This window comes from Podarcis cretensis (genome assembly GCF_951804945.1).
Source record: "Podarcis cretensis genome assembly, chromosome: 14".
Lineage (NCBI taxonomy): Eukaryota > Metazoa > Chordata > Lepidosauria > Squamata > Lacertidae > Podarcis > Podarcis cretensis.
Window position 1 is genome coordinate 6,113,556 of NC_137183.1, and position 23,202 is coordinate 6,136,757.

Genomic DNA, 23,202 nt, shown 5'->3' on the forward strand with positions numbered 1-23,202 from the left:
TTCTCTAATTTTCAAGAGAAGCCCAGATTTCACAATGCGTCTTAGTATGCAAGTAAAATAACATATTTTTTAAAGCAATAAAAATTTCCTAATACTGTGAAAACATTTATTCTCTCCCCTCTTCAGTTTAATTTAGGACAGCCCCTCCCAACCTGGGGCCCTCCAGCTGTTTGCAACTACAACTCCCATCAGCCTCAGTCAGGTTGACCATATGATGCTGAGGCTGATGGGAGTTGTAGTCCCAAATACCTGGAGGGACCCAGGATGGTGAAAGCTGCTTCAGAATCTCCCCAGGGCCAAGTTGTCCAAGGGGGAGCCTCTCAAAAGCTGCAACTAGCCAGCTCTCGCTGGTTCTCATGAGGAAATGGAAGGTTGATGGGAAATAATTTATGACTTTTGACGTGTGGAGGGAAGTTCATTTAAGAAGCAAGGAGACAGTTGGAAATTGGGGGACATTTGCATTTTAATCTGAGGATTTCCATGTACCACCAATTAGAGACAAAAGATACATAAGAAATACTGATGAATGACGCGGGCAGCTTGGTAGCCTTCTCATTACATTGGCATCTGAAGTGGAACCAATGCCATTTATTAATAATTTAATTAAAATGGCAACACATTATTTTTTCCTGTACTATACAGAACTGTAAACATTAATTTGATACGGTTGAGAATCACGAAATGCAATCTTAATTACTTAGAAACTAGGATAGCCAGTTGAACTGAATCAGGCAGGCAATTATCTTGAGTTTCCCCCCTTTCTCCTTCTCAAAATGAGCATCCATCTTAAAGAGCGGAGATAAAAAACAAAATGAAAAAATGAAGAATATTCTGGAGAACTCTTTGTATAAACAAACCACCCTCCCCCCCAAACCAATCGAACAGTTCTATGATGCTGTTAAGGAATTTCTAAAAATGAGATGTTTTGGTGCCCAAGGCACAAAATGGCTCACACACAAACACACTCAGTATTAGGTGCAATCATCCAAGAGGTTCTTATATGCATGCTCCATTGAAGTGAATGGGGAGTGGTCTACAACTGCACCACAGTGCTCACAGAATCATAGAATGGTACAATGTAGAAATCTCAGCTAAAGCATCCATGACAGATGGACATCCAACCTCTGCATAAAAATCTCCAAGGAAGGGGACCGTTCCTCCTGAGAGGGACCGTTCCACTGTCAAACAGCTCTGTCAGTTCCTGTTCTTTGCAATGGGATACCTGGAGAACAAGCCCCACATTCTGGATGGTGGAAAAGGCTCTGAAAAAAGGTAGGACAGGAGCTCAATTCCGGTTTTTTGTTGTTTTTTTGAAGAAGGTGGCGCATAGATTTGTTGCATGTTTCATAAGAACAGGATAAGAACACACAAAATGCACTGAATTTAATTGCCATATTTCTAGGGTTGAGCCTTTGAATTAAAAATAGCTGCTTCCTGTGTGCCCATTTCATGAGCCATCATCACAGCATGAGCTGGACGCCACACCCGCTTGCAACAACAGAGATAAAGTGGCTTTGTGGAATATGAGGTCATCGCTGGGAATAAAAGAGAACTACAATCAGCAGCCCCTGATGCCTTTGGCTATTCAGCCTAACGGGGTTCGTGGGCAGCGCATGACACACACACTGAGCACGATAGAGAAATGGGCCCAGGCACTGCCTTCTTTGCTGGGCCAATTCTTACAGACCCATGTCCAAAGGATGAGAAATCCATTAAATTAGAGAATGGAGAGTTGTTGGATCTAGAAGGATTTGACAATAGATTTGGGTGGCATGCATATCTATGGTATGAAAAGAGAAAAATTCATAAAGGTTTTGAAAACCACATCTTCCGAAGATCACTGATAGAGGTGTGGGAGAGGCATAAAAATCTGTTGGAACCAAAACTCCCCATTGGATTTCACCACTGGAAGTGATGAGTGTGAAAAAGATAAATATGAGGGGGTGTGTGGATAACATATGGAGAATTGATAGTAAGAGGGGGGGGGGGAAATGGAAAATGAAAGCTTATGAAGAGGTGAAAGAATTTGTTTATGACTGGTTGCATTATTATCAGATTAGTGAAATGTTTAAAAAAGATTGTAAAATGTGTGGATATGAAGAAAAAGAATCAAAATTTCAAATAGAGGTATTGAATAATGAGTATAAAAATTTGTCTAAAATGTATAAAATGTTGCTGGAATGGCATACAAAAGATGAAGAGGTAAAATCGGTAATGATACATTGGGCCAGAGATTTCGGTTATAATATACAATATGATGACTGGATGAAATTATGGAATGAAAGATTAACATTTACGGCGTGTACCGCGTTGAAGGAAAATGTAATGAAAATGGTATATAGATGGTACATAACGCCAGTCAAATTGGCTAAAATGTATAAAACATGTTGTCAGAGCTGCCCCTAGGTCCCAGCTCACAGAGGACCAACGCTAGGCTGTCGTTATGTACAAAAGTCTTTATTGAAGTTCAGTTTCCATTTCAAAGCCGCAGCGCGCAGCTCTACGTCTTAACCCTAGACCGGCGAAGTACCGTCTGAGTCTCCTCCCCTATGACACCAGTTTAAGATCCTAGCCCTGCTCCACCTTTTCCGCTGCTCTCTCCTCCTCTGGGTCCTCCTGCCCGCTGGGGCATTGCCCTTTCTGGACTCCTCCGACGCTGAGTAGCTTAGCTCCTCCCCCTCCATCCGGCGGGCTTTAGGACCCGGTTCCCAATCCTCATTCTCTGCTGTCCCGCGCTCCTGTACATTTGAACTTGCCTCTCGCGCCAACCCAGTGACCTTCCTCCTGACCGTTACACTACTTCTGTCACTGCTTCCCTCTTCCGGGATACTGGCCGGATCTGACCTCCCCTCCGTTGTCTGACTCTCCGATGGAGGTGTGGTCAGCCCTGCCTTATCTTCTCTCCCTGGTGGGGAATGCACTGGCCCCGATCCTTGGGACTCTTCCCCCCCACTCTGCTCTGGTGGGGAAGCTGGTCCTGATTTCCAACTACTGCTCTGGGAATCCCTGCTGCCCCCTTGCTCCTGGGGCGTTCCCCTTGGGAACCCCCTACCCCTGGCCACTGGCGCCCCCTTCTGTGAATCTTCCGATTCGCTGGAGAGGCTCATGGAATCCCTCGGTCCACTGTCCTCTTCTCCTACACTCCCCTCGGATTCTTCCCCTTCGCTCTCCATCTCCTCTCCTCCCTGTGCCTCTGCTCCTGAACCCCTGACACATGTAATAAGTGTTGGAAATGTAAAGAAAAAGAAGGAACTTTCTATCATATGTGGTGGGAGTGTAAAAGGGTGAAAGGCTTCTGGGAAATGATATATAATGAATTGAAAAAGATGTTGAGATATACATTTGTTAAAAAACTAGAGGCCTTCCTACTAGGATTGGTAGGTAATGAAATTAATAGAGAAGACTGTAAACTTTTCCAATACGCAGTAACAGCAACAAGAATACTTCTGGCGCAAAGATGGAAGCAGGAAGAGATTCCAACAGTGGAAGAATGGAGAATGAAACTGACTGAATACGCAGAATTGGATAAACTGACTGGGAAGATTCAATACCAGAAAGACCAAAAGTTTATTGAGGACTGGGGGAGATTTACAGAATATCTGAAAAGCATATGTGATGTACAGACAATGCTTGTTGGTTTTGAAGAGTCTCTGTGAAAAATTAAGAAATATTGTAAAAAAGAAGTAGGAGAAAGGAAAAGGAATGGTTAAAGGCAATAATAAGTTCAGAACTGCGTTAACAATAGAAATTTTAACGAAAGATTGGCAGAGAAACTGAGGGAAGTCAAAAATTGATGAATGCGTGATAAAATATGAGCTGATTGTATAAAAATGTTTGGAAAATGAATAAAAATTATTTTAAAAAAGAAAAGAAATCCATGGTCTGTGTAGAGCACAAATTCCCAGGTTTCCATCTCTTCATTGCAGTCGGGCAATGCAAAGAAACCTGAAAGTGTCTCTGTCTGTGGCTCTTTCAGTGAGGGCCGCTGTCATGAATGGCAGGACAACGGGGAGAAGGAAGAGAATCCCAGCAAGGGACTGGGACACACCAGAGCAAGCTGGGGATGGAGAAGGGAGAGGTTGGTGTAGAAAGTGCTCACTGGGCGACAGAGGATGGCGAGGGGATGGAGGTCAGTGGACAGGAACCAGAGCAGCAGGACCCGTCACCAGAGCCAGAGGGGCCCCGTTTCCCCAAACACAGCAGGCTCTGAGGTGTAAGGAGCAGCAGGAGGTGAGCTCAAGGAGGCTAAGGCAGACACGGTCTCCCAACCCAGATCATTAGCTGTGACGAGGTGTGATTCCTCAGCTGGAGTAGGCTCGGGACAGTTCAGATGCTGCAATCAGCATGCAAGGTATAAAAGGGAAGCAGTGCTGAGGAGCACAGCCCTTATCCCCGATATGCTAGCTTTGTACTGTTTACCTTGGAGTAACTGAGCAGCTCCTGCCCCAAATTGCCCTCCACCCTCAGCTCGCAAGAGCACATTGTCCCTGCCTGCATGCTCTGGCCAGCAAGCAAGACTAACTCAACAGCTTTTATAGGGGTCAGGAAGGTCTCACCTGACCAACCCTGGCCTCCATTATCCCCCCAACAGATAAAAATGGAGAGACATTTTAGAATCATTATACTCATTCCAACAATGGCAGCTTGTGCTAAATTCCTTTCTTTGGCAATTGCCTCCCCCACCCCAGTCTTAGCTTGGTGGTCACATTTAGATGTACGCAGAATGCAGGAAAGATGAACCTAAACCTCAGTCAGAGATTTGATTCTGAGAGCAGCGGTGGGGACCCCTAGGCCCTGGCAATGAATGTGGCCCTCCAGTCCTTTTTCTCCGGCCCTCTGATGTCTCCCCTTACGGCATCTCCTCGAGTCCTTTGGCCTGGCTGGAATGTGTCCCTGGTGTTTGATGACACATTTTGCCTGCCTTTTCATGACTGGGATGCAGCCTACTGAGCAATGGTAAGAGACTAGCCATTGCTCCGCCCACATTTGCCTCTGGCCCTGCCCACCATTTGCATGTGTCTCCTAGAAGGTCCCCCACGGGGAACTGTGGTCCTTGAACTGAAAAATATTCCCAGGCCTGTGGGGAGGGAGCTGAATTTGATAAGGCTGGCAATGCCATACAGTGGTGCCTCGCAAGACGAAAAGAATCCGTTCTGCGATTCTCTTCGTCTAGCGGTTTTTTTGTCTTGCGAAGCAAGCCCATTGACGGCTTAGCGGATTAGCGCTATTAGCGGCTTAGCGGCTTTTAGCGGCTTTTAGCCGCTTATCGGTTTATCAGCTGCTAAGCGGTTTAGCGGCTTAGAAAAAGGGGGGGAAAGGGGGGAAAAACCCGCAGGAACTCGCAAGACATTTTCGTCTTGCGAAGCAAGCCCATAGGGAAATTCGTTTTGCGAAGCGCCTCCAAAACGGAAAACCCTTTCGTCTAGCGGGTTTTCCGTCTTGCGAGGCGTTCGTCTTGCGGGGCACCACTGTATTTGTTAAGGCTGGTGACTCGGTATAAGGCAGCTCGCTTTGATCCTAAATACCACTCACAAAACATTACTGAGGCAAAAGGCCAAAAAAGGGGACAATGACTTCCTAGAGCGGGTGTCAGCAAGCTTTTTCAGCAGGGGGCCAGTCCACTGTCCCTCAGACCTTGTGGGGGGCCGGACTATATTTTTTTTTGGGGGGGTGGGGAATGAATTCCTATGCACCACAAATAACCCAGAGGTGCATTCTACTCATGTAAAAATACCAGGCAGCCCCACAAATAACCCAGAGATGCATTTTAAATAAAAGCACACATTCTACTCATGTAAAAATACCAAGCAGGCCCCACAAATAACCCAGAGATGCATTTTAAATAAAAGGACACATTCTACTCATGTAAAAACATGCTGATTCCCGGACTATCTGTGGGCTGGATTTAGAAGGCGATTGGGCCGGATCCGGCCCCCGGTCCTTAGTTTGCCTACCCATGCCCTAGAGTGAGCTGAACAGGAACAGCTGGAGCAAGTGACTTCCATGGATGGAAGGTGGGGGTGAGCTCAGCCAGGGCACCCTGGGCCAGCTGCCCTTTTGAGCCAAGGGCCAAGCATGCTGGGCCAAGCAGGAGGAGCCTGAAGGGCTCAGGTGGGCCCAACACGGCAGCAGCATTTGTGCAAATGTTTGCCCCCCCCCCAGCGATTCTTACATCTGTTATTGCCGAATCCGCAAACTCATCCTCGGCATTTGCTTGATAGTTAGCGACAGCAGCCAATTTCTCCCAAATCCGTTTTCGAGGGATTTCAGATGCTTCCTGTTGATGAGGGAAGAAGAGAAGGAAATAAGACCCAAAGAGATGCAGCATGTGTCATTGTGGGAGACAAACACGAGAGCGACCATGGAAAAGTGGCCGTGGGTCCATGGCAGAGCCCCTGTGTTGCATGCAGAAGGTCACAGGTTCACTCAGAAGAGCTGCTGCCAGTCAGTGTTGACAGTATTGAGATAGATGAACCGAGTTCATCTTCCTACTGTCCACAGTGGGGAGGGCAGCCATTTCCCCTCTAACCGGAGGATCCTGGTTCTGGAGGCTTCCACTTTCCTAAGAAACATAAAACTTCCCCTTCTTCCTTTTCCAAGGCTGCCCTGAGTGGCTTGTCTCCTGCACTCTGTGGCCAACTCAGCCTCCATTCAGCCTTCCTCCTTTTTCTACCCTGGCCAGGCTGGGTTGGGCAGTTATTTCAGTGTGACTCCAAATAGCCACAGATCAAATCTGAAAATGGCATTGGAGATGGCTAGGCTAGAGAACCTGTAACTGATGGCTCCCTTGTGAAAAACATCTCTGCAGGGTCTAGCTCTATACTCCTGCAACTGTGTCGTTAGCCCATCCCCACAGCCCCAATCCTATTCAGGGCCAACCCACCTGAACAAGCAACCCAAGCAATGTGTTTAGTTGCCAGTGGAAGCAGCTATTCCCAGGGTAATCAATGTGGAGCATTCCAGATGTTGTTGGTCTGCAGCTCCCATCATCCTTGACCATGCTGACTGGGCTTGATGGAAAATAGAGCCCAGCAGCATATGGAGGGCACCACACTAGTCACCCTGGCTTAATGTGAGGAGACGTCCAACAGCCTCTATTAACTGAGATTGCTAAATGGAACCTCCATGTTCAGTGGTATGCCAGGAAGTGACTTTTTGCGCTGCTTAGGGGCATAGAAAACCGCCTTGCACCAGGTCAAATCCTTGGTCCATCAAGCTCAGAATCATCTACACCAGGAACAGGGAGCCTCACAGCTGCTGTAGGTCTTCTCCAGCTCCCACTAGCCCCAGTCAGCATGGTCAGGGGGATGATGGGAGTTGGAGTCCAGCAGCATCTGGAAGGCCACTGGCTCCCTCTCCCTGGTGAACACTGATTGGCAGTGCTTCAGGTGGGGTTTCAGATAGGAATTCTCCCATGGTCTATCTGGAGATACCAAGAATAAAACATGGGCCCTTCTGTACATAATGCTGAAAGGAAGGGATGTAGCCTAGTGGGAAAGTATCTGCTTTGCATGCAGAAAGATCCGGGTTCAATCCCCAGGTTGGGCGTGGAGAGCTCTCTGTCTGAAATCCTGGAGAGCTGCTGCCAGTTAGTGTGGGAACTACTGAGCCAGATGGACCCAAAGGTCTGACTCAGTATACGGTACACTTCTTATCTTCCTATTTCCTGCCCCTGCTATAGGCCCCTTTCCTATCTTCTGCTTCTAAAGCTCCCAGAAGCATCTCTTTGCCTACTCTGGGAATTTGGGTGCTTGATTATCCTGGACTCCAGTCTGTTTCTGTAAGGAAGTTCTGGTGTCCATATGTCTAAGGCCAGCCATCTTTCCCTCCCCCAGTGGACTCTGGGATAGCACCTTTCCTGGGCCATGCAAGAATTGCCCTCCTCCTTGCTCACCTGCCCAGTGATGCTGTCTGCTTCTGGAGGGGTTGGCAGTGATAGGCACTATCAGATGTGGGGCAGGGCCTATCCGCCCAACGGACAGCAGAATCCAGCCCTTGATAAATGGCCCAATTGCACCAGCTGCTTTGGTCTGTGCTCATTAAGCTACAGTTTTGTTCTTTTGGTTTTTATTTTATTTAATGATCCTCTTGTCATTAGAAGGTTGGTTGTTCTCTTGGGTATTTAAACTGTTTTAACTACTTGTGTATATATCTCTGCTTTGTCAGCTATAATGGCAATTGTGGGGTGTGTGTGATACTGATCCCTCTTAAATCTTTTTTTATAAAAACGCTGTAAATCTAGCTATAAAAATGAATTCAATAAGAGTTTGGTGTTGATTCTTTCTCTCCAGGAGAAAGGCAATTCTGGCTCCCTCGGTTCCTTATTTGTAATTCCTCAAAGAGTGCAGTCTCTAGATGGGATTGGATGGTGTGATCTGGGTGCTGCTTTCCGGGTACAGGGCTATATACAGGCTACCTCTGCACCTCTCAAGTGATTAAAGAGCCTAAGAATAAGGAGCTGAGAACGGCAACTGAGTTTCTGCCCTCCCTACAGGCCACGTCTGCTATCTTCTGTTCTTTCAACTTCAGAGCGGCACCTGGCCTTGAAACTGGGCTAATCTTGCTGCGGTTTATTTCTGGGTCCTCTTGTGCCGGTACACCGGAAGGTAGGGCAGGGAATGATTAACATCAAAAGGAGGAGGGAAAATCTCTTTCGTGCTCCCAATTGCAGACTGTCCAAAGTCAGCAGCAGTAGTGCCAGCAGGGTAGAAAGGAAATTTCACTCTTCCTTTCATCTGTTTGCACTTCCGGGCTCTGATCTCCAGGTGACAACAATTGCAAAAAGGGAGAAGCACTGTTGCCGCTTTCATATCCTACATGTGGGCATCCCACAATGGGGATCTGACTGCCCACTGTGAGAACACGATGCTGAACTAGATAGGTCCCCTTTGGATTGATCCAGCTACAGCCGGGCTCTTTTGATGTTCTTATATCCCCACAAGTAGAGGGGGAGAGGAATATGCCCCCCATAGTAACCTCAAGAGGTCAGAATTTCAGTAGGACACGAAGGCAGAAACTCTGAAGCGTGGGCAGTGCCACACTATCTTCCATGGTTGCTAGTTTTCGAAGCCCCTCTGAGAGGGGAGGGAGAATCAGGGCAGTTTCCTGGTGTTGTTTCGAAGGCCATTCTCCTCCTCCTCCTCCTCTGTATGCAGTACAAAGCAAACAAGACAGACAAACACAGATGTACCTTTGACTTTTCAAACAGAGCCAGGGCTTGTTTGTAGTAAAGGATGGCTGGACCAAAGTGGCCCTGGCAGAGGTGAGTCATGCCCAGCTGTTCACAGGCCTGCGCCTCACCATAGGAGTCACCTGGAGGAAGAAACAGAGCCAATAGTTACAGGACAGGGGCCAGGAAGTCCAGGATGGAATGAGGAGGAGCATAGGGTCAATGGCTTGTAGTTTATTGCCTGGAATTGGGGACACTTTGATCTGCAACTACCGTAGCTCAGGTCTTTGGCTGGCATATGAGCTGAGCTACTTTTCAAAGTGAAACAGTGTCAATCTGCCCAGTTACAAGCAGGAATATACAAAACTACTCCTTTTTTTAGTTTCACCTCCTTGTCAGGCGGCAGGCATTGTAGGTTTCTGGAGACATCAGTGCAAAAACAGGGTTTGCAGTGGTGAGTTGCTGGAAGTTCTTAATAGCCCATTGCTCCACATTTAAGAGGACTTTCAATTACCATTTGATTACCTTGTATAAAACAGGTTTTATTGTTCCATTTGCATTTTGCAAGCAGAAATAAGGCAGCTGGCCCCGGAGGCCTCCAAGGGACAGTGAGAGTTCCTTCTTCCCCCTGGCTGCGTAAATTCAGAGGCATTTTGCACTCCAAAACTTTCCTTCACTCACACTCCAAAATGTCTCAACAACACTAACAGCTGCATCTTATACACTTACAGAGAACTCATTGCCTGTGTGTGGATTCTTGTGTAGCCAATGCAGCAATACCCAAGCCCAAGAGGGAGGAGATACTAGTAGGCATGGAGGGAATGACAAGGTGTGCAGAAGTACAAAAAGGCTTTTGGGGCGCAGGGGACTAACAGCTCAATGAACAATACCTACAGAACAGGTCAATTGGGGGCCCAGGAGGATGGAAAACCAGGGAGAAGGCAAAATGGAATACTGTAGACTAGAGTGTTCTGAAAACAGGCGAGGTAGCATGCATGTAACATTGCAACATTTTGCCGCTGGTCCCACCTGCCTGTTCTGTCTTTCAAATTGCTTAGTAGGAGCTCTCCTGGAGGTTAACGTGACTCTGTCCCAAACCCACTTGTAGTTCATGATCTTAGCCTGGAGCAGAAACCAGAGCCCTTTCTCCTGGGCATGGTTGGCCAATTGGTGTCAAAGAAGGATAGAACTTTCTTTATGTATGCTACAACAGCAGCAAGAATACTTATTGCAAAGTACTGGAAGACACAAAACCTACCCACCCGGGAAGAATGGCAGATGAAGGTGATGGACTACATGGAATTGGTGGAAATGACTGGTAGAATCCGAGACCAGGGAGAAGAGTCGGTGGAAGAAGATTGGAAGAAATTTAAAGTCTATTTACAGAAACATTATAAAATTAAGGAATGTTAGAAGGAGGCTGGAATGAAGTTATGTGGCTTTAGCAGAAGTATTATAAAGGATTAAGTAAAAATAGATTGTTAATGGATGAAAGGAGGGAAGGTAAAGTCACATTGTATTAGGATAAAAATTGGGAAGGATGGAAAGGATTTGTTGAAATAGCTAACCGAACTAGAATACAAAAAAGGGAGGTGCGAGGAGGTCAAGGAAACAAGCAAATGAAAGATAAGCTATGGGAAGGTTCGTATTTGTTTTTCTTTTTTTCTTTTTTCTTTTTCTTTTTGGTTTAATTGTATCTATTTTTCTGTTTACTACAAGTCTGTGTTTAATTTGGTGTGTTTTCTTTTTCTTTTTGTAACCTTTAAAACCTTAATAAATATTTTTTTTTAAAAAAAAATGATCTTAACCTGGAGCCTGCAGTGTCAGGGTTGCAGTCAGCTATGAAGAAAGCAGATCTCTGTTGTCAGCGAAGTTAACTCTTTATTCACGGAAACGGACATACAACTCAGCCTAGTGGTCCCAGCAACACTCTCCAGTAGGTTTTGCCCCTATGGAGCAGTGGTCAGGACTGCAGGTCCCTGCCAGCCATCCTTTCTAAGCCTCCTCCTCCTTGCATCTGTGCACCTCTGCTCTCTGGTCTTCTCTTCTCATTACTCTGCACATTCTTGGGAGACCTCAGAGTTCGAACTGCTCCTTAAAGCCTGTTGCCCCTTCAGCACTGGGCTCCTCCTCCTAATCTTCTCTCTCTGGGTCTCCCAGCTCCTAGTATGCCCTCTAACCACACCACCAGTGGCTCTCTGCTTTGCATACAGAAGGACCCCAGCCTACTCCCCACGCTAGCTAATACAGTAGGATCAGTAGGTGTTGCTGGAGAGCCCCTGCCAATCAGAGTGGACCTGCCTTCCCCTGAGGCATCTGATCATAGCCTGCATCTTAATCAAGGCTTATATTTTGAATCTTAAAAATGAGCTCAAATTCACAAATGTTTCATGCCAGGCAGGAACTAGGCTGGCTAAGATTTTGGCAGATGTTCATCCTCTTGGCCAGAGAGGCCCTCTGGTTTATTGCAGTCATAAAAAGGCTGAGAGCGAGGTCGTTGACCTTGCATGTTACAGAATACAATCAAGCTGCAATTAAGTTGGTAAATAGTAAGAATTATTGTGCCTCCCGTTAGAGACTTGAGCCACAGGGCAAACGGCAAGGGCTAATGGAAACAGCAGCTGGCTAGGGAAAGGGGGGCTTCTCCCTGAAGAAAGTGTTTTTAAGTTTTTTCTTACTTTGAAAACGTCTTTGCTTATAAAAAAAACTATATATGTTATGTATTAAATATATTGGCTTAAATGTAATTATGCAAAGGATTTAGAAAGTAAGAAATGTTGGATTCTTATTTCATATAGTTGGAAGAGACCACAAGGGCCATAGAGTCCAAACCCCTGCCAGACAGGAAAACGCCATCAGAGCACTCCTGACATATGGTTGTCAGCCTCTGCTTAAAGACCTGCAAAGAAGGAGCTCTTTCATAGATGGTGTGTGAAAAGGTGAACAAGATCTGTTCAGATAAAATTAGAACCATTAGCCATCTGTTTTGCAGGGAATAGGGCAAGAGGGGCCAAAGGTGATCTGGTAATTAAGGTGCCTTGTAGAGGTTAATGGCTACTTGTTTGCCAATTATAAATATAGCTTTTTATTTCCCATAAAAGGCAATAGGAAATGGGTGTATCTTTTATGATTGGTTCTAGCAAACAGCCAATAGGAATTTCAACCAGGCTGAATGGACAAAGGAGGAGAAAGGGGGCTGGATTGAGAAAATATAAGTGCTGGCCATAATGGCAGGAGGGCAGGCCAGAGCTTGGTAACTATATACCACTGTGCCTCTCATTTATTTGTCTGACAAATAAATTATTATTTTAATTTCTCTATTGCTGCGTTGAATATTTCATTCCAGCTAAGCGTTAACCACAAGCAGGGTGCTACACCCCAACTGGGCATTCTCCACATGTTTTGGACCGCAACTCCCATCACCCCTGACTCAGGCTTGGGCCAAGGGGAGTTATCATCCAGTCACTGGGACAGCACCTGGTTGGAGATGGCTGGAATGGGTCATACTGGACCAGAGGCACCAAAGGACTGACCTGATACAGTGGTACCTCGGGTTAAGTACTTAATTCATTCCAGAGGTCCATTCTTAACCTGAAACTGTTCTTAACCTTAAGCACCACTTTAGCTAATGGGGCCTCCTGCTGCTGCCGCGCCGCCGGAGCACGATTTCTGTTCTCATCCTGAAGCAAAGTTCTTAACCCGAGGTACTATTTCTGGGTTAGTGGAGTCTGTAATCTGAAGCGTCTGTAACCCGAGGTACCACTGTATATAAGGTGGGCTTCACCACAGTCGCTTACCTGCATCCACAAAAGCTTTCAGTGCCTGCTGGGAGTAAAATCCGGCCATGTCGTAGTTTTTCAGTTGGCCGTGAGCAGTGGCCAAATTGTAGTAGCACTGAGCCTGAGCAGCCCTCTCCCCCAGTGCCCCTGGCAAAAAAAGGGGGGGGGAATCCAACACGGATGATGTCAGCAGCTTGGCAAATGGATCCAGCCCCTTCCCAGAACTCTAGAAACTTTCCCCCAAAAGGATATTGTTCTGAAAACCTCCCTAGCAGGGGACATTTTAGCCTTATGCAATCCTGTAGGGTGAGATCGAATCTGCCACAGGGGCAGTGAGGGCTCCTGCAGGCTTGGAATTCTGCATCAGAGTGACCAAAATTATGCACCAATGAAAGCTACAGTCTGCAATCTGCATATATTATACAAATCACCATATTGTCTCTTATTTGACTGTTTTGCTGAGAACTGAGGCAAAGAGATCTACATGCTTCACTGGAAGCCTTATACAGCCATCTGCTCTGGCTCCTGACATTTCAGATAGGGTAAAGAAGCGGAAAGGAAACCAATTTGCGGCGGGGGGGGGGGGGGGGATGTTCATGACTGAGGCTCATGGCTGATCCCCACTTATCTTTTGCCCTGCTGGTTTCAGACACAGGTCTGCACTTTAAAGCCCCAAGTCCTGAGTGCTACTTTTTGCCCCAGAGCTTTCCCCACCAAAACCCACTCTTTAAAGCTCAAGTGTAACAAGCAGCAGGTTCGGAAAACCCAAATTGTGATTTGCTCTGATTCAGCAGTGAAGACCAGGTTTTTCTGGGGGAAACAGCAGGACAACAAAATAAATCTTTTGGACACAGACTGGGAAAGCATGGACTTGTGTCTGGAAAGACACAGGGCAAAAATTAAGTGTGGATGAGTCCTTGGCTTTAAAAAGTGTTCTTCACTGGGAAAAAACTCCAGAGGGGGAAAAGACCCCTCAGACACAGACTTTTCAAGCGTGGAGGAAAAGTAAGCATCAGACTTGACCTCTGCCTCTGCTCAGTTGGTGTGGTTGTGGGCCAGTTATGCGTTTCCTCACTTTGCCTTTCCTTAAAATGGGCATTGTATTGCAGCAAGAAATAGGACAAAATAGTGGTTTGGTTTTTGGTGTTCATATCCTACCTCTGCCTTACAGTCTGTTTGCTTCATGGGTATAGTCATTTGCAGTGTTTGAAACTCCCATTGTCCTAGGAGCATTTTGCAGCAGGGAATTTCATTAGTGTGAGCAATTTCTTAAGGTTGCCATATTTCAAAAAGTAAAAAATCCTGACACCTGCAAAGTTGTTGAGCTTTTTTAAAGAAAGCCACCACTCTGAAGACTGGAGAAGAGACCCCCTTATGAATATTAGGGGGGTGGGGGGTGGGCAGGGGATAGACTAGACCATGAACATAAAATTTTAGTTGCAGTTCATTCATTTTCAGCTTTGTATTCTTGTTATTAAAAAAGTGTGCCAAGACATTCCATTGTTGCGCCCATAACCTAGGTTTAAGGTGACATTTAGCTCCTAGCTTTCATATCTCAGTTTCTAACACCGGTCATTTCTCCCTGTCTGGCCCAGTATCCTATTTTCCACATAGGACAGCTAAATGCCTCTGGGAAGCTCACAAGAGCAAGAACATTTCCCTGTTGCTTGCCCCCAATATTCTGAAGGTTCCATTTACCCGTTGTGGCTTACACAGGCACAGAGAGGGTGGAGAAGGGAGGAGGAGCTGTGGGTGGCTGGAAGTGGTTTAGTAGGATGCAGCACCCCTGCAGTTTGCAGGGCAGCACTTGGTGGAAGAGGAGAATGCCAGGGAGCCGTGGTGGGACTGAGTGCTGTCTTCCTGAGGCCATGAAGAGTGTGGCTGCCAGCCAGCGGAGGTGGGCTGTGGGATTAATTTAGCCTAAGGAGGCAGCCTGGCAGAAATAAGGACATTTATTTTGTCACTCAACCAGTGCTTGCTTTATGGCAGTGGTGGCCAAACTTGTCCCTCCAACTGTTTTTGGACTACAACTCCCATCATCCCTAGCTAACAGGACTAGTGGTCAGGGATGGTGGGAATTGTAGTCCCCAAACAGCTGGAGGGCCAAGTTTGGCCACCACTGCTTTATGGTGTCTCCCAAGCTCCACACCTTCCCGTCTCTCCCCTGCAAGAGGCAGCCATGAGAAACTGCCTCCCACCATGTGAGCTTAGAATCTGAAGCCCTCCTTGCAAATAGGACAGAACAGAAAGCAATGAACATCCCCCCCCCCTTTACCAAGGAGTCCTGGGTAGCCTCCCATGGCTCTTTCCAGCAGAAATAGGTACAATGGGTGGTGAGGTGGTGGGACCAAGTACTTCCAGCTTCTAAGTCTTTCAAATCTCTGCTAAGCTGCTTAGCCAATGCATAGCCCAGCCTAGAAACTCCAGGAGGACATGTTTTCAAACAGGGATTGTAACATTCTAGGTAAGAAGGAGTGCATATGAATGGAACAAGCACAGAACCCCACAGATGAGACCAGGGACCCACAAGCTTTGTTAGCTGACAGACAGAGGCCCAACTGGCAAACAAAGCTGAGCAGAAATTAAGAGACAATGACATGCAAAGATATATGAACAAAATAAAGATTGCAATTAATTATTTGATGTGATCAAAACAACCAAATATTATAAAAGTTTGTATTAAGAAGTAGGTATTTTGTTTATCTTTAAAAGTAATGTGAATAGGGACAATAATTTAAGTTTTTTGTTTATGTCACATAATTCTCTATGTATTGATACAGCAATGTGTTTTTATGACTTGAATAAATTGGCTTAAAAAAACCTAACCCAATGCAACTCACCGTACATGTCAGCTGCTTCGTTGTGGTACCGCAGGGCCCTTTCGAAGCACTCCAGGGCGTTGCAGGCAGCCCCCAGGTTCTGCAACAGGACAGCTTTCTTCCGCACCAAAAAGCCTTTTCCGCTGCAAAGGCGGAGAGCTGCTTCAAAGTGTCGCTCTGCCTGCTGGAAGCACCTCATTTCCGCAAAGTGCAGCCCCAGGTGGTTGTAGAGTTTGCCTAAGAGCAAGAGTGGGGTGAGAAAACCCACCATTAGCTGGAGGGAGCTTGGGATCTTTCCAACTGACCAAGCAGGACCTTGTAGGCATTGCACAGCTGAAGGGAGCAAGACTCAGAGGAAATGTGTTCCCCAAAGACTGGGCTTTTCCACTGGGATGGAGCATCCCCCTCACTCCTAGACTTAAAGGACCCCCCCGGGTGTAGAAAAGGCGCAGAGGATGCCCCTCCCACTCAAGAAGTGGCAAAGCCCCCATCCCTACTTGGAGCAGGCCATCTTCATTTACTGTATTTTTCACTCCATAAGACGCACGTCTTCCCTCCTAAAAAGTAAGGGGAAATGTGTGTGCATCTTATGGAGCAAATGCAGGCAGGAGGCTCTGCTCAGCGCTCCCTTTAAAGAGCCGCGTGGAGCGTGTGTGCGGCTCTATGGGGCTTTTCCCCGAGGAGGGAGAAGGGCAGCCCATCAGTGATGGGCTGCCCTTCTCCCTCCTCAGGGAAAAGCCTGCAAGTGCCGCACACACGCTCCATGCGGCTCTTTAAAGGGAGCGCTGAGCAGAGCCTGGGATGCATACAGGCTCTGCTCAGCACTCCCTTTAAAGAATATTTTTTGCCTGGCATTCCCCCTCTAAAAACTAGGTGCATCTTATGGAGCGAAAAATACAGCACTTAAAAGAACCTTCAGCTTCCTCTTCTTGCAGAAGTACTCTTAGCATTGTGGTGTCCGTGTGAGTTCCAGCTACTGGAAGATAGTAGTCAACTCCTAGGGGCCAAGGCCCCTTAGCACCCCAATAAAATATTTGAGAGGGCATGCCCCCCCAAAGGTTGATGGGACATTGCCATTCAAAAGGGGTGTGTGAGTTGCATCTTGTGAGGGGCTTACCTGGGCCACCCTAATATTTTATTCAAGTTGGCACCCCTATCGGAGAATGAGAGGCAATTAGAGTAGCATCCTGCTAGGCCAGGCTTTCCCAACCAAGTGCCCTCCAAGTGTTTTGAACCACAACTTCCATCTGCCCCCAGCCAGACCAGCCGGGGTCCCATCAGCCCTAGCTGTGCAGGCTGCGGTTGATGGGAGTTGTGGCCCAAACCATCTAGAGGGCACCAGGTTGGGGTAGTCAAGCGAAGATCTTCCTTGCAGTGCACAGGAAGAGACAGGAAGGGTCACTCCATCCTCTCTGCTGAAAGACCAGCTCCATCAGGACTGTCCTCTCCCTGTTCCTATTCCAGTTGGTCATTAGAAGATCTACCCCTCCTTCCCTCAACACAGCCAGGAATATAATATAACTGCAACTCAGGATAACACTTAATGCATCTGCAGAGGTGGGCTGTAATTCACAAAAGCTCATGCCATAATAAATTTGTTACTTTTTAAGGTACCACAAGGCTCTTTGTTGTTTTTGCTGCTAGAGACTAACCCAAGGGATACCCCTCTGGAAAATATGTAGCATTTGTAATCGGTGCCTATTTTATGGTTACCAGATTTTTTTCAAGGAATCCAGGGGACACTTTTTTTTTAATTTCATGCTTCATTATTTTAGGAAAGGGTTGCCCAGAGTTCTTAACCTTTTTTAGGGGGGAGTGTACCTTGACACAAGGCAGGCGGAGAAGCCCATCTACAAACACACAAATGCCCCCCAAAAAGAGGTTGGGGGGGGGAGAGAGCGAGTAAAGGTGTTAGCTGGCCTTAGGAAAACACACATTAAAACACACACACACAAGGCTCCATCTCTCTCTGTCTGTCTGTCTTGCAATGCAGCAGAGCTCTTTTCTAGGCTTCTCCTCTTCTTCACTGCCTCAGCGCCTTGCCCGCGCCCCCCCCCAACTCGGGTGTGCAGAGCCCGCAGCAGAAGGGTGTCGAGGGCTCTTCTGCTGCGGTCAGCTCTGCGCAATTTCAGGGCAAGCGTTGATCGAGGAAGCGAGTCAGAAGGCTCTCTGGCTCGTGCCTTGGTTTAAATCCCCCCCCCCCCAGCCAGTGGATTGGCTGGCTGGAACTTTGACATGGCCGGGACCTCCAGTGCTGCTTGCTGCCATGGCACCCGCCATGTTGCCTCACCGGAAGTCCCCAGGCATAAATCAGGGGACATTAATTAAAATCCGGGGACATTCCGGGGACAGATTTTGTCCGGGGACAGATTGGTGAATCCGGGGACGTCTGGTAACCCTAGCCTATTTGCCTGTTTTCCTCTTCCCTCCCCCTCCTTTCCCTTTGTGATGTGCCCATTGTAAACATGTGAACAGGGACAATCTTATTTTTAATGATCATATGTAAGTTGCCCTTGGAGCCTTTCTAGCTGAAGAATGTGTTAGTACATCTGTCTCACACACACTGTCCCTGGGAATGAGATTTCTTCTTCCACTTCATCTTCATACTTGTCTATCGAAAAGCCTGTGTTTGGGAATCCCCATTCCTGCTGAGATCAAGGGTAGGAACTGGGTCCCAAAGGCAGAGTAGCTCATCTGGCTAGAGGGCACTCTGGCAGCCCCCTGAGATTTCTGGGGTGGCAGGATTTGTCCTTAAGGAGACCCAATGGGGACTACGGAGGTACTTAGCTATACCCAGCAGTTCCTGGTTCCTTATCTTGGTGCACAACTGGCTGCAGGCCTGCAAGCTCTTCAAAATGTCGTCTGGGGAGTACACTGGGCTTCGCAGGAAGTAATTTGCTGCCTCCCTCATAGCCATGGCTGCGTCTTCTGGGAGTTGCACTCTTTGGTAGGCCTGGCCGGCCAGGCGAAAAGACTGTGCGGCTGACTCCACGTCACCTGTGCTCACCAGGCAATAGGCCAGCTTGATCAGGGCATCGGCTGCTCTTTGCGTTTGATTTGTGCTGTATTCCTGGATGGCCTTTCTGTAGAACTCTGTGGCTTTTGCGTATTCTCTCATGTCATCGTAAGCAGCGCCCATGTTGAAGGAGAGGTCGCCATCCTTCTCCTCAGCTCCAAGCTCTTTGGCCTTCAACAGGCACTTGAGGCCCTTCTGGGGCTTGCCAGTGGCAATGTAAGCCGCCCCGAGGTTGAAGAGACACTTGGCTTTGGAGCGAGGCTCTGAGAGGCTACCTGAGAGCCTGTATGCCTTTTTGAAGGCAGCCAAAGCCTGGCCTTCCTCATTGCTGCTGAAAAGACATCTACCAGCCTTCAACAGCCTTTGCATTTCAGTTTGGACAGAGCCCAGCTGGCACACAGGCTGGTCTCCGACAGAGCCAGAGATCGGAGGAGCAGAGGCCATCTCTTCCGAAGGGGCAATGGAAGGGGAACTGCAAAAGGAAGCAGAGCATCACAACCATCTGCACTTTGAAGCACAGTTTATCTGCATATTTAGTTTTTTAGACTGCTTTTCAAAGCACAGATCCTGGCTCTAGGTAACCACCTCCCACCTCCCAGTGATGAGTCAGAAAAACAAATGTAAACCCAGCCCTTCCAGGGTGCAAGTTGCCCAAGTAAGCCACCCTTCTCAGAAGATGGAGGTGCCACTTTCCTCTCTTCCTCCATGTGGTCAGGCAAGGTGAACTTCACGGTCCCCCCCCTCAGCTTTATGATTTGCCCCATTCCCCTTTTTATAGCTCCCAAACCAGGGGCCATCATCACTACACCTTGTGGCAGAGAATTCCAAAGATCATCAGGATGTTACACAGAGATCTCACCATCTTGTCTAATGCCTCAGTTTCCTACTGATCTTGCAGTGAGAATGCATCATGTAGCTATATTTGTATGTTGCAGTTTCAAACGCTCTGTCTCAAGAGGTTATAAAATCATAGAGTTGTAGAATTGGTAGTGACCCTGAGGATGTCCAACCCCCTGGAAGGTAGGAATATGCAGCTGTCTCATATGGGGATCGAACCTGCAACTTTGGCATTCTCAGTACCAACTGAGCTCTAACCAACTGAGCTATCCAGCTGGTGTCTGTGCCTTCCATTTTTTCTACATGCATTTTATTATCCCATACTTGTTTCGCTTGCCTGCTCCCCACAACGTAGCTTTAAAATGATTTCTAACAGGCAAAAGGAAGCAGAAAAAAGGGGGGGATATTATGAACTAACACGTGTCTACCATGAGAACATTACTGACAGGTAATGCAAACAAGTCAGCAGAAAGAAAAAAGGAGCTTTTGAAGAGAGAGATGCAGATTTTGGTATAATATTAGCTTCAGCTATCCAGGGAGCTCATTAGTTCCTCATTAAATGTTTGCTATAAACATACGTTTTGATTGATAATTATGTAATGAGCTGGAGAGCCTCGTTTCCCATCATCATGCTTTCCAGCTTGCGTGGCTGTTGTGCAAACTAGACTTTGATTAAAAATAGTTAATTGATGGGGGGTGGTCAGTAAAGGAAGCAGCACCATTTATGATCTGTGCAGTGGGAATCCTCTCGATTTCCTGGCTCTGGTGGATTAACTTTGGCTGCTTAAATGCCTTTCCAGGGAGCTATTTTGGTCTGCATCTGCATGTGTGTAAGAGAGAGAGAGGGAGAGGGATTCTGGGAGAGGAGGCAAAATTCTCTGCAAAAGGGGTGGGGGAAAGCAGCATATATCAAGGAGTTGCAATTCCTTTCGATAACTCAAGATGGCTATAGCAACGTTCCTGTGGTCACCATGGCACAGGAATGGGACTCTGAAACCTCAGGCTTGGTGGAAAAGTCCATGGCAGACCCTACAGGAAGGACACCGAGAATGGCCAAGTCTGTCTTGGGAGAGCGGGAGCTGAAAAATAACCACATGGTCTGGAAGGTGCGGGGTGAACATTACTCCTTCATGCTCAGTGGCACAGCTCATGAGTTTAGGGATGCAAAGATAGTAAACTGTGCATAGAATGGTAGAGTTGGAGGGGACCCCAAAGGTCATCTAGTCCAGGTAACCTCACCTAAAGCATCCATGACAGATGGCCATCCAAACTGCTTAAAAACCTCCAAGGAAGGAGAGTCCACCACCTCCCGAGGGAGTCCATTCCAATGGTTGAACAGCTCTTACTGTCAGAAAGTTCTTCTTGATGTTTAGTCTGAACCTCCTTACTTGTAACTTGAAGCCATAGGTTCGAGTCCTGCCCTCCAGAGCAGGAGAAAACAAGCTGGCTCCATCTTTCATGTCACAGCCCTTGGGATATTTGAAGATGGCTATCCTATCTCCTCTCAGTCTCCTCTTTTCCAGGCTAAACATACCCAGCTCCAACCATTCCTCATAAGGCTTGGTTTAAAAACCCTTGATCATCTTGGTTGCCCTGCTCTGTACATGCTCCAGTTTGTCAACATCCTTCTTAAATTGTGGTGCTCAGAATTGGACACAGTGTTCCAGGTGTGGTCTAACCAAGGCAGAATAGAGTGGTTCTCTTGCTTCCCTTCTGTTGATCCAGCCTGGAATAGTGTTAGCTTTTTTTTGCTGCTGCATCACACTGTTGACTCGTGTTAAGCTTGTGGCTTAAGACCCCTACATCCTTTTCACATGTACTACATGTACATGACCAGGACATGGTGTGGAGGCTAAAGCCACAGAGCTGTAGGGAGAGGAGAAGGGGAGGTTTCTAGCCATTGCCAGCTGCATGGCTACCTGCTCTTTTGCTGGGCGTCTCTCCTCCTAGGTAGACCCATGGCAGTCAAATGAGCACTACTCTGGGCTTCTGCTGCCTTCACTCCTGAGGCCTGTCAGGGAGAGGGGGAAATGGGGGAGGGTGGAGATCAAGGCAGGGCTTGGAATTGGATCAGTGGGGTTCCTGAGGAATCCCTAAAAGGGAGCTCTGAATCCAGTCTGGTTTCTCCAGGTCTTCAGTTGGGAGCAAGATTCTCTGCAGGGCCCTAAGTGAAAGAGGTCTCTTTAGGGTCTAGGTTGGATGGGATCCTGCTGTAAACACAAATCAATGGCTTCTCTCTGGGGAAGACCTATGAGGGTGGACCAGGAAAGCTACAGCAAGCAGCACAAGGAGACAAGGCTGGTCCCAACAGCAGCTGGCTGAGGCTGGAACATCTGCCTTCAAGGATACTTCCAGACATGCACCATTTAGCAGTGGCCTGTGGCAAAACGCAATCAGGTAACAGCCTGTAAATTTGGTCATTTTTGAGAAAGAGAGAGGCTTTCAAAGGGAAATCGTGTGAGGTATTTATCTTGGACTGTCAAATAATCTGTCCATTTAAATAAATTTTGACACATTTATGAGTATTTTTCCTCAACCTCAGTTGACCTGTTGTTGGGTTTTAGGTTGTTGTTGCTGCTATGTTTGCTGTGCTCCCTGCCCCAATATCTCTGTTTTTTGCTTCCCAATAACCTAATCTATTGTTGGGCATCTCTAGTTGAAACGTTGCATTATGGGGGGTGTGCCATACACAGGCCAGGAATCTTGAGGTGCTTTAGTCTGGAATGGCTGACAGGGAAGGAGAAGGGGGGGGGGAGAGAGAGAAAGCACAATCCTATGGGGTGCGCAGAGCTGCTCATCACTTACCTGTGCAAAGTTTTGGAAAGGAAAGTTCTGAATTGTACCAGAAACGGCAACTGCAGGCAAGCCTAGAGGCAGAGAGGAGAAGGGGTAGTTCAGCCTTTCTGCAAAACTCTGTTAGGGAAATGCTTGTGGAGGCATCAGACAGGCTTAGCAACAATGCCTGGTTGTCATCAACAAACTTACTAAGGCTGTGTACACATCATTCTTTGAAGCCATTCCCCTAAAAAAGAACAATTCTTGGAACTCAAGGGTGCTGGGAATTGCAGCTGTGTAAGGAAGGTCAGCAGTTCAAATCCCCGTGACAGGGTGAGCTCCCATTGCTCGGTCCCAGCTCCTGCCAACCAAGCAGTTCAAAAGCACGTTAAAGTGCAAGTAGATAAATAGGTACTGCTCTGGTGGGAAGGTAAACGGCGTTTCTGTGCGCTGCTCTGGTTTGCCAGAAGCAGCTTAGTCATGCTGGCCACATGACCTGGAAGCTGTACGCCGGCTCCCTTGGCCAATAAAGCGACATGAGCGCCACAACCCGAGAGTCGTCCGTGACTGGACCTAATGGTCAGTGGTCCCTTTACCTTTAAGGAGCAAACTACAGCTCCGAGGATTCTGTGCGTGCGTGTGCGCACACTTTGAACATATGGTGCATATGCAGCCTGCCTTTCATGCAATTGCAAAGCAAGCCATCAATCTGAGGACAGCCAGCACGGCACCACCAGAAAGGGGCTGGCTGCCTTTCCTGGGTTCAACGGAGCACTGTGGGCTACTTCCTGCCTACCTGGTGACATT

General features: G+C 47.4%; 1 protein-coding gene across 2 annotated transcripts; it reads right to left on the minus strand.

The window, feature by feature from the left end:
- Positions 1-438: 438 nt before the first annotated feature.
- On the minus strand, positions 439-22,630 carry LOC307202944 (tetratricopeptide repeat protein 24-like). Of its 2 annotated transcripts, none has more exons than XM_079953384.1 (7): positions 22,426-22,630; positions 18,561-19,255; positions 15,789-16,004; positions 12,967-13,095; positions 9,191-9,312; positions 6,173-6,277; positions 439-1,262 (listed from the first exon to the last, which is right to left on the minus strand). In XM_079953384.1, the coding sequence occupies exons 2-7, from the start codon at positions 19,225-19,227 to the stop codon at positions 1,182-1,184; spliced, it is 1,320 nt and encodes a 439-aa protein (XP_079809510.1). In that variant the 5' UTR covers positions 19,228-19,255; positions 22,426-22,630; the 3' UTR covers positions 439-1,181. The 2 variants fall into 2 exon arrangements, with proteins under 2 accessions (XP_079809510.1, XP_079809509.1); XM_079953383.1 differs by lacking the exon at positions 22,426-22,630 and adding an exon at positions 20,860-21,327.
- Positions 22,631-23,202: the final 572 nt, after the last annotated feature.

Excerpts from the sequence above, each read along its gene's own strand:
- LOC307202944 (XM_079953383.1), bottom strand. The coding sequence starts at position 20,885 with ATGGCCATCTGTCATGGATGCTTTAG. Across the intron at positions 13,096-15,788 it reads CGAAGCAGCTGACATGTACG|GGGCACTGGGGGAGAGGGCT; the intron begins GTGAGTTGCATT and ends TTTTTTTGCCAG. Across the intron at positions 9,313-12,966 it reads GAAAGCTTTTGTGGATGCAG|GTGACTCCTATGGTGAGGCG; the intron begins GTAAGCGACTGT and ends TTCTTCCTCCAG.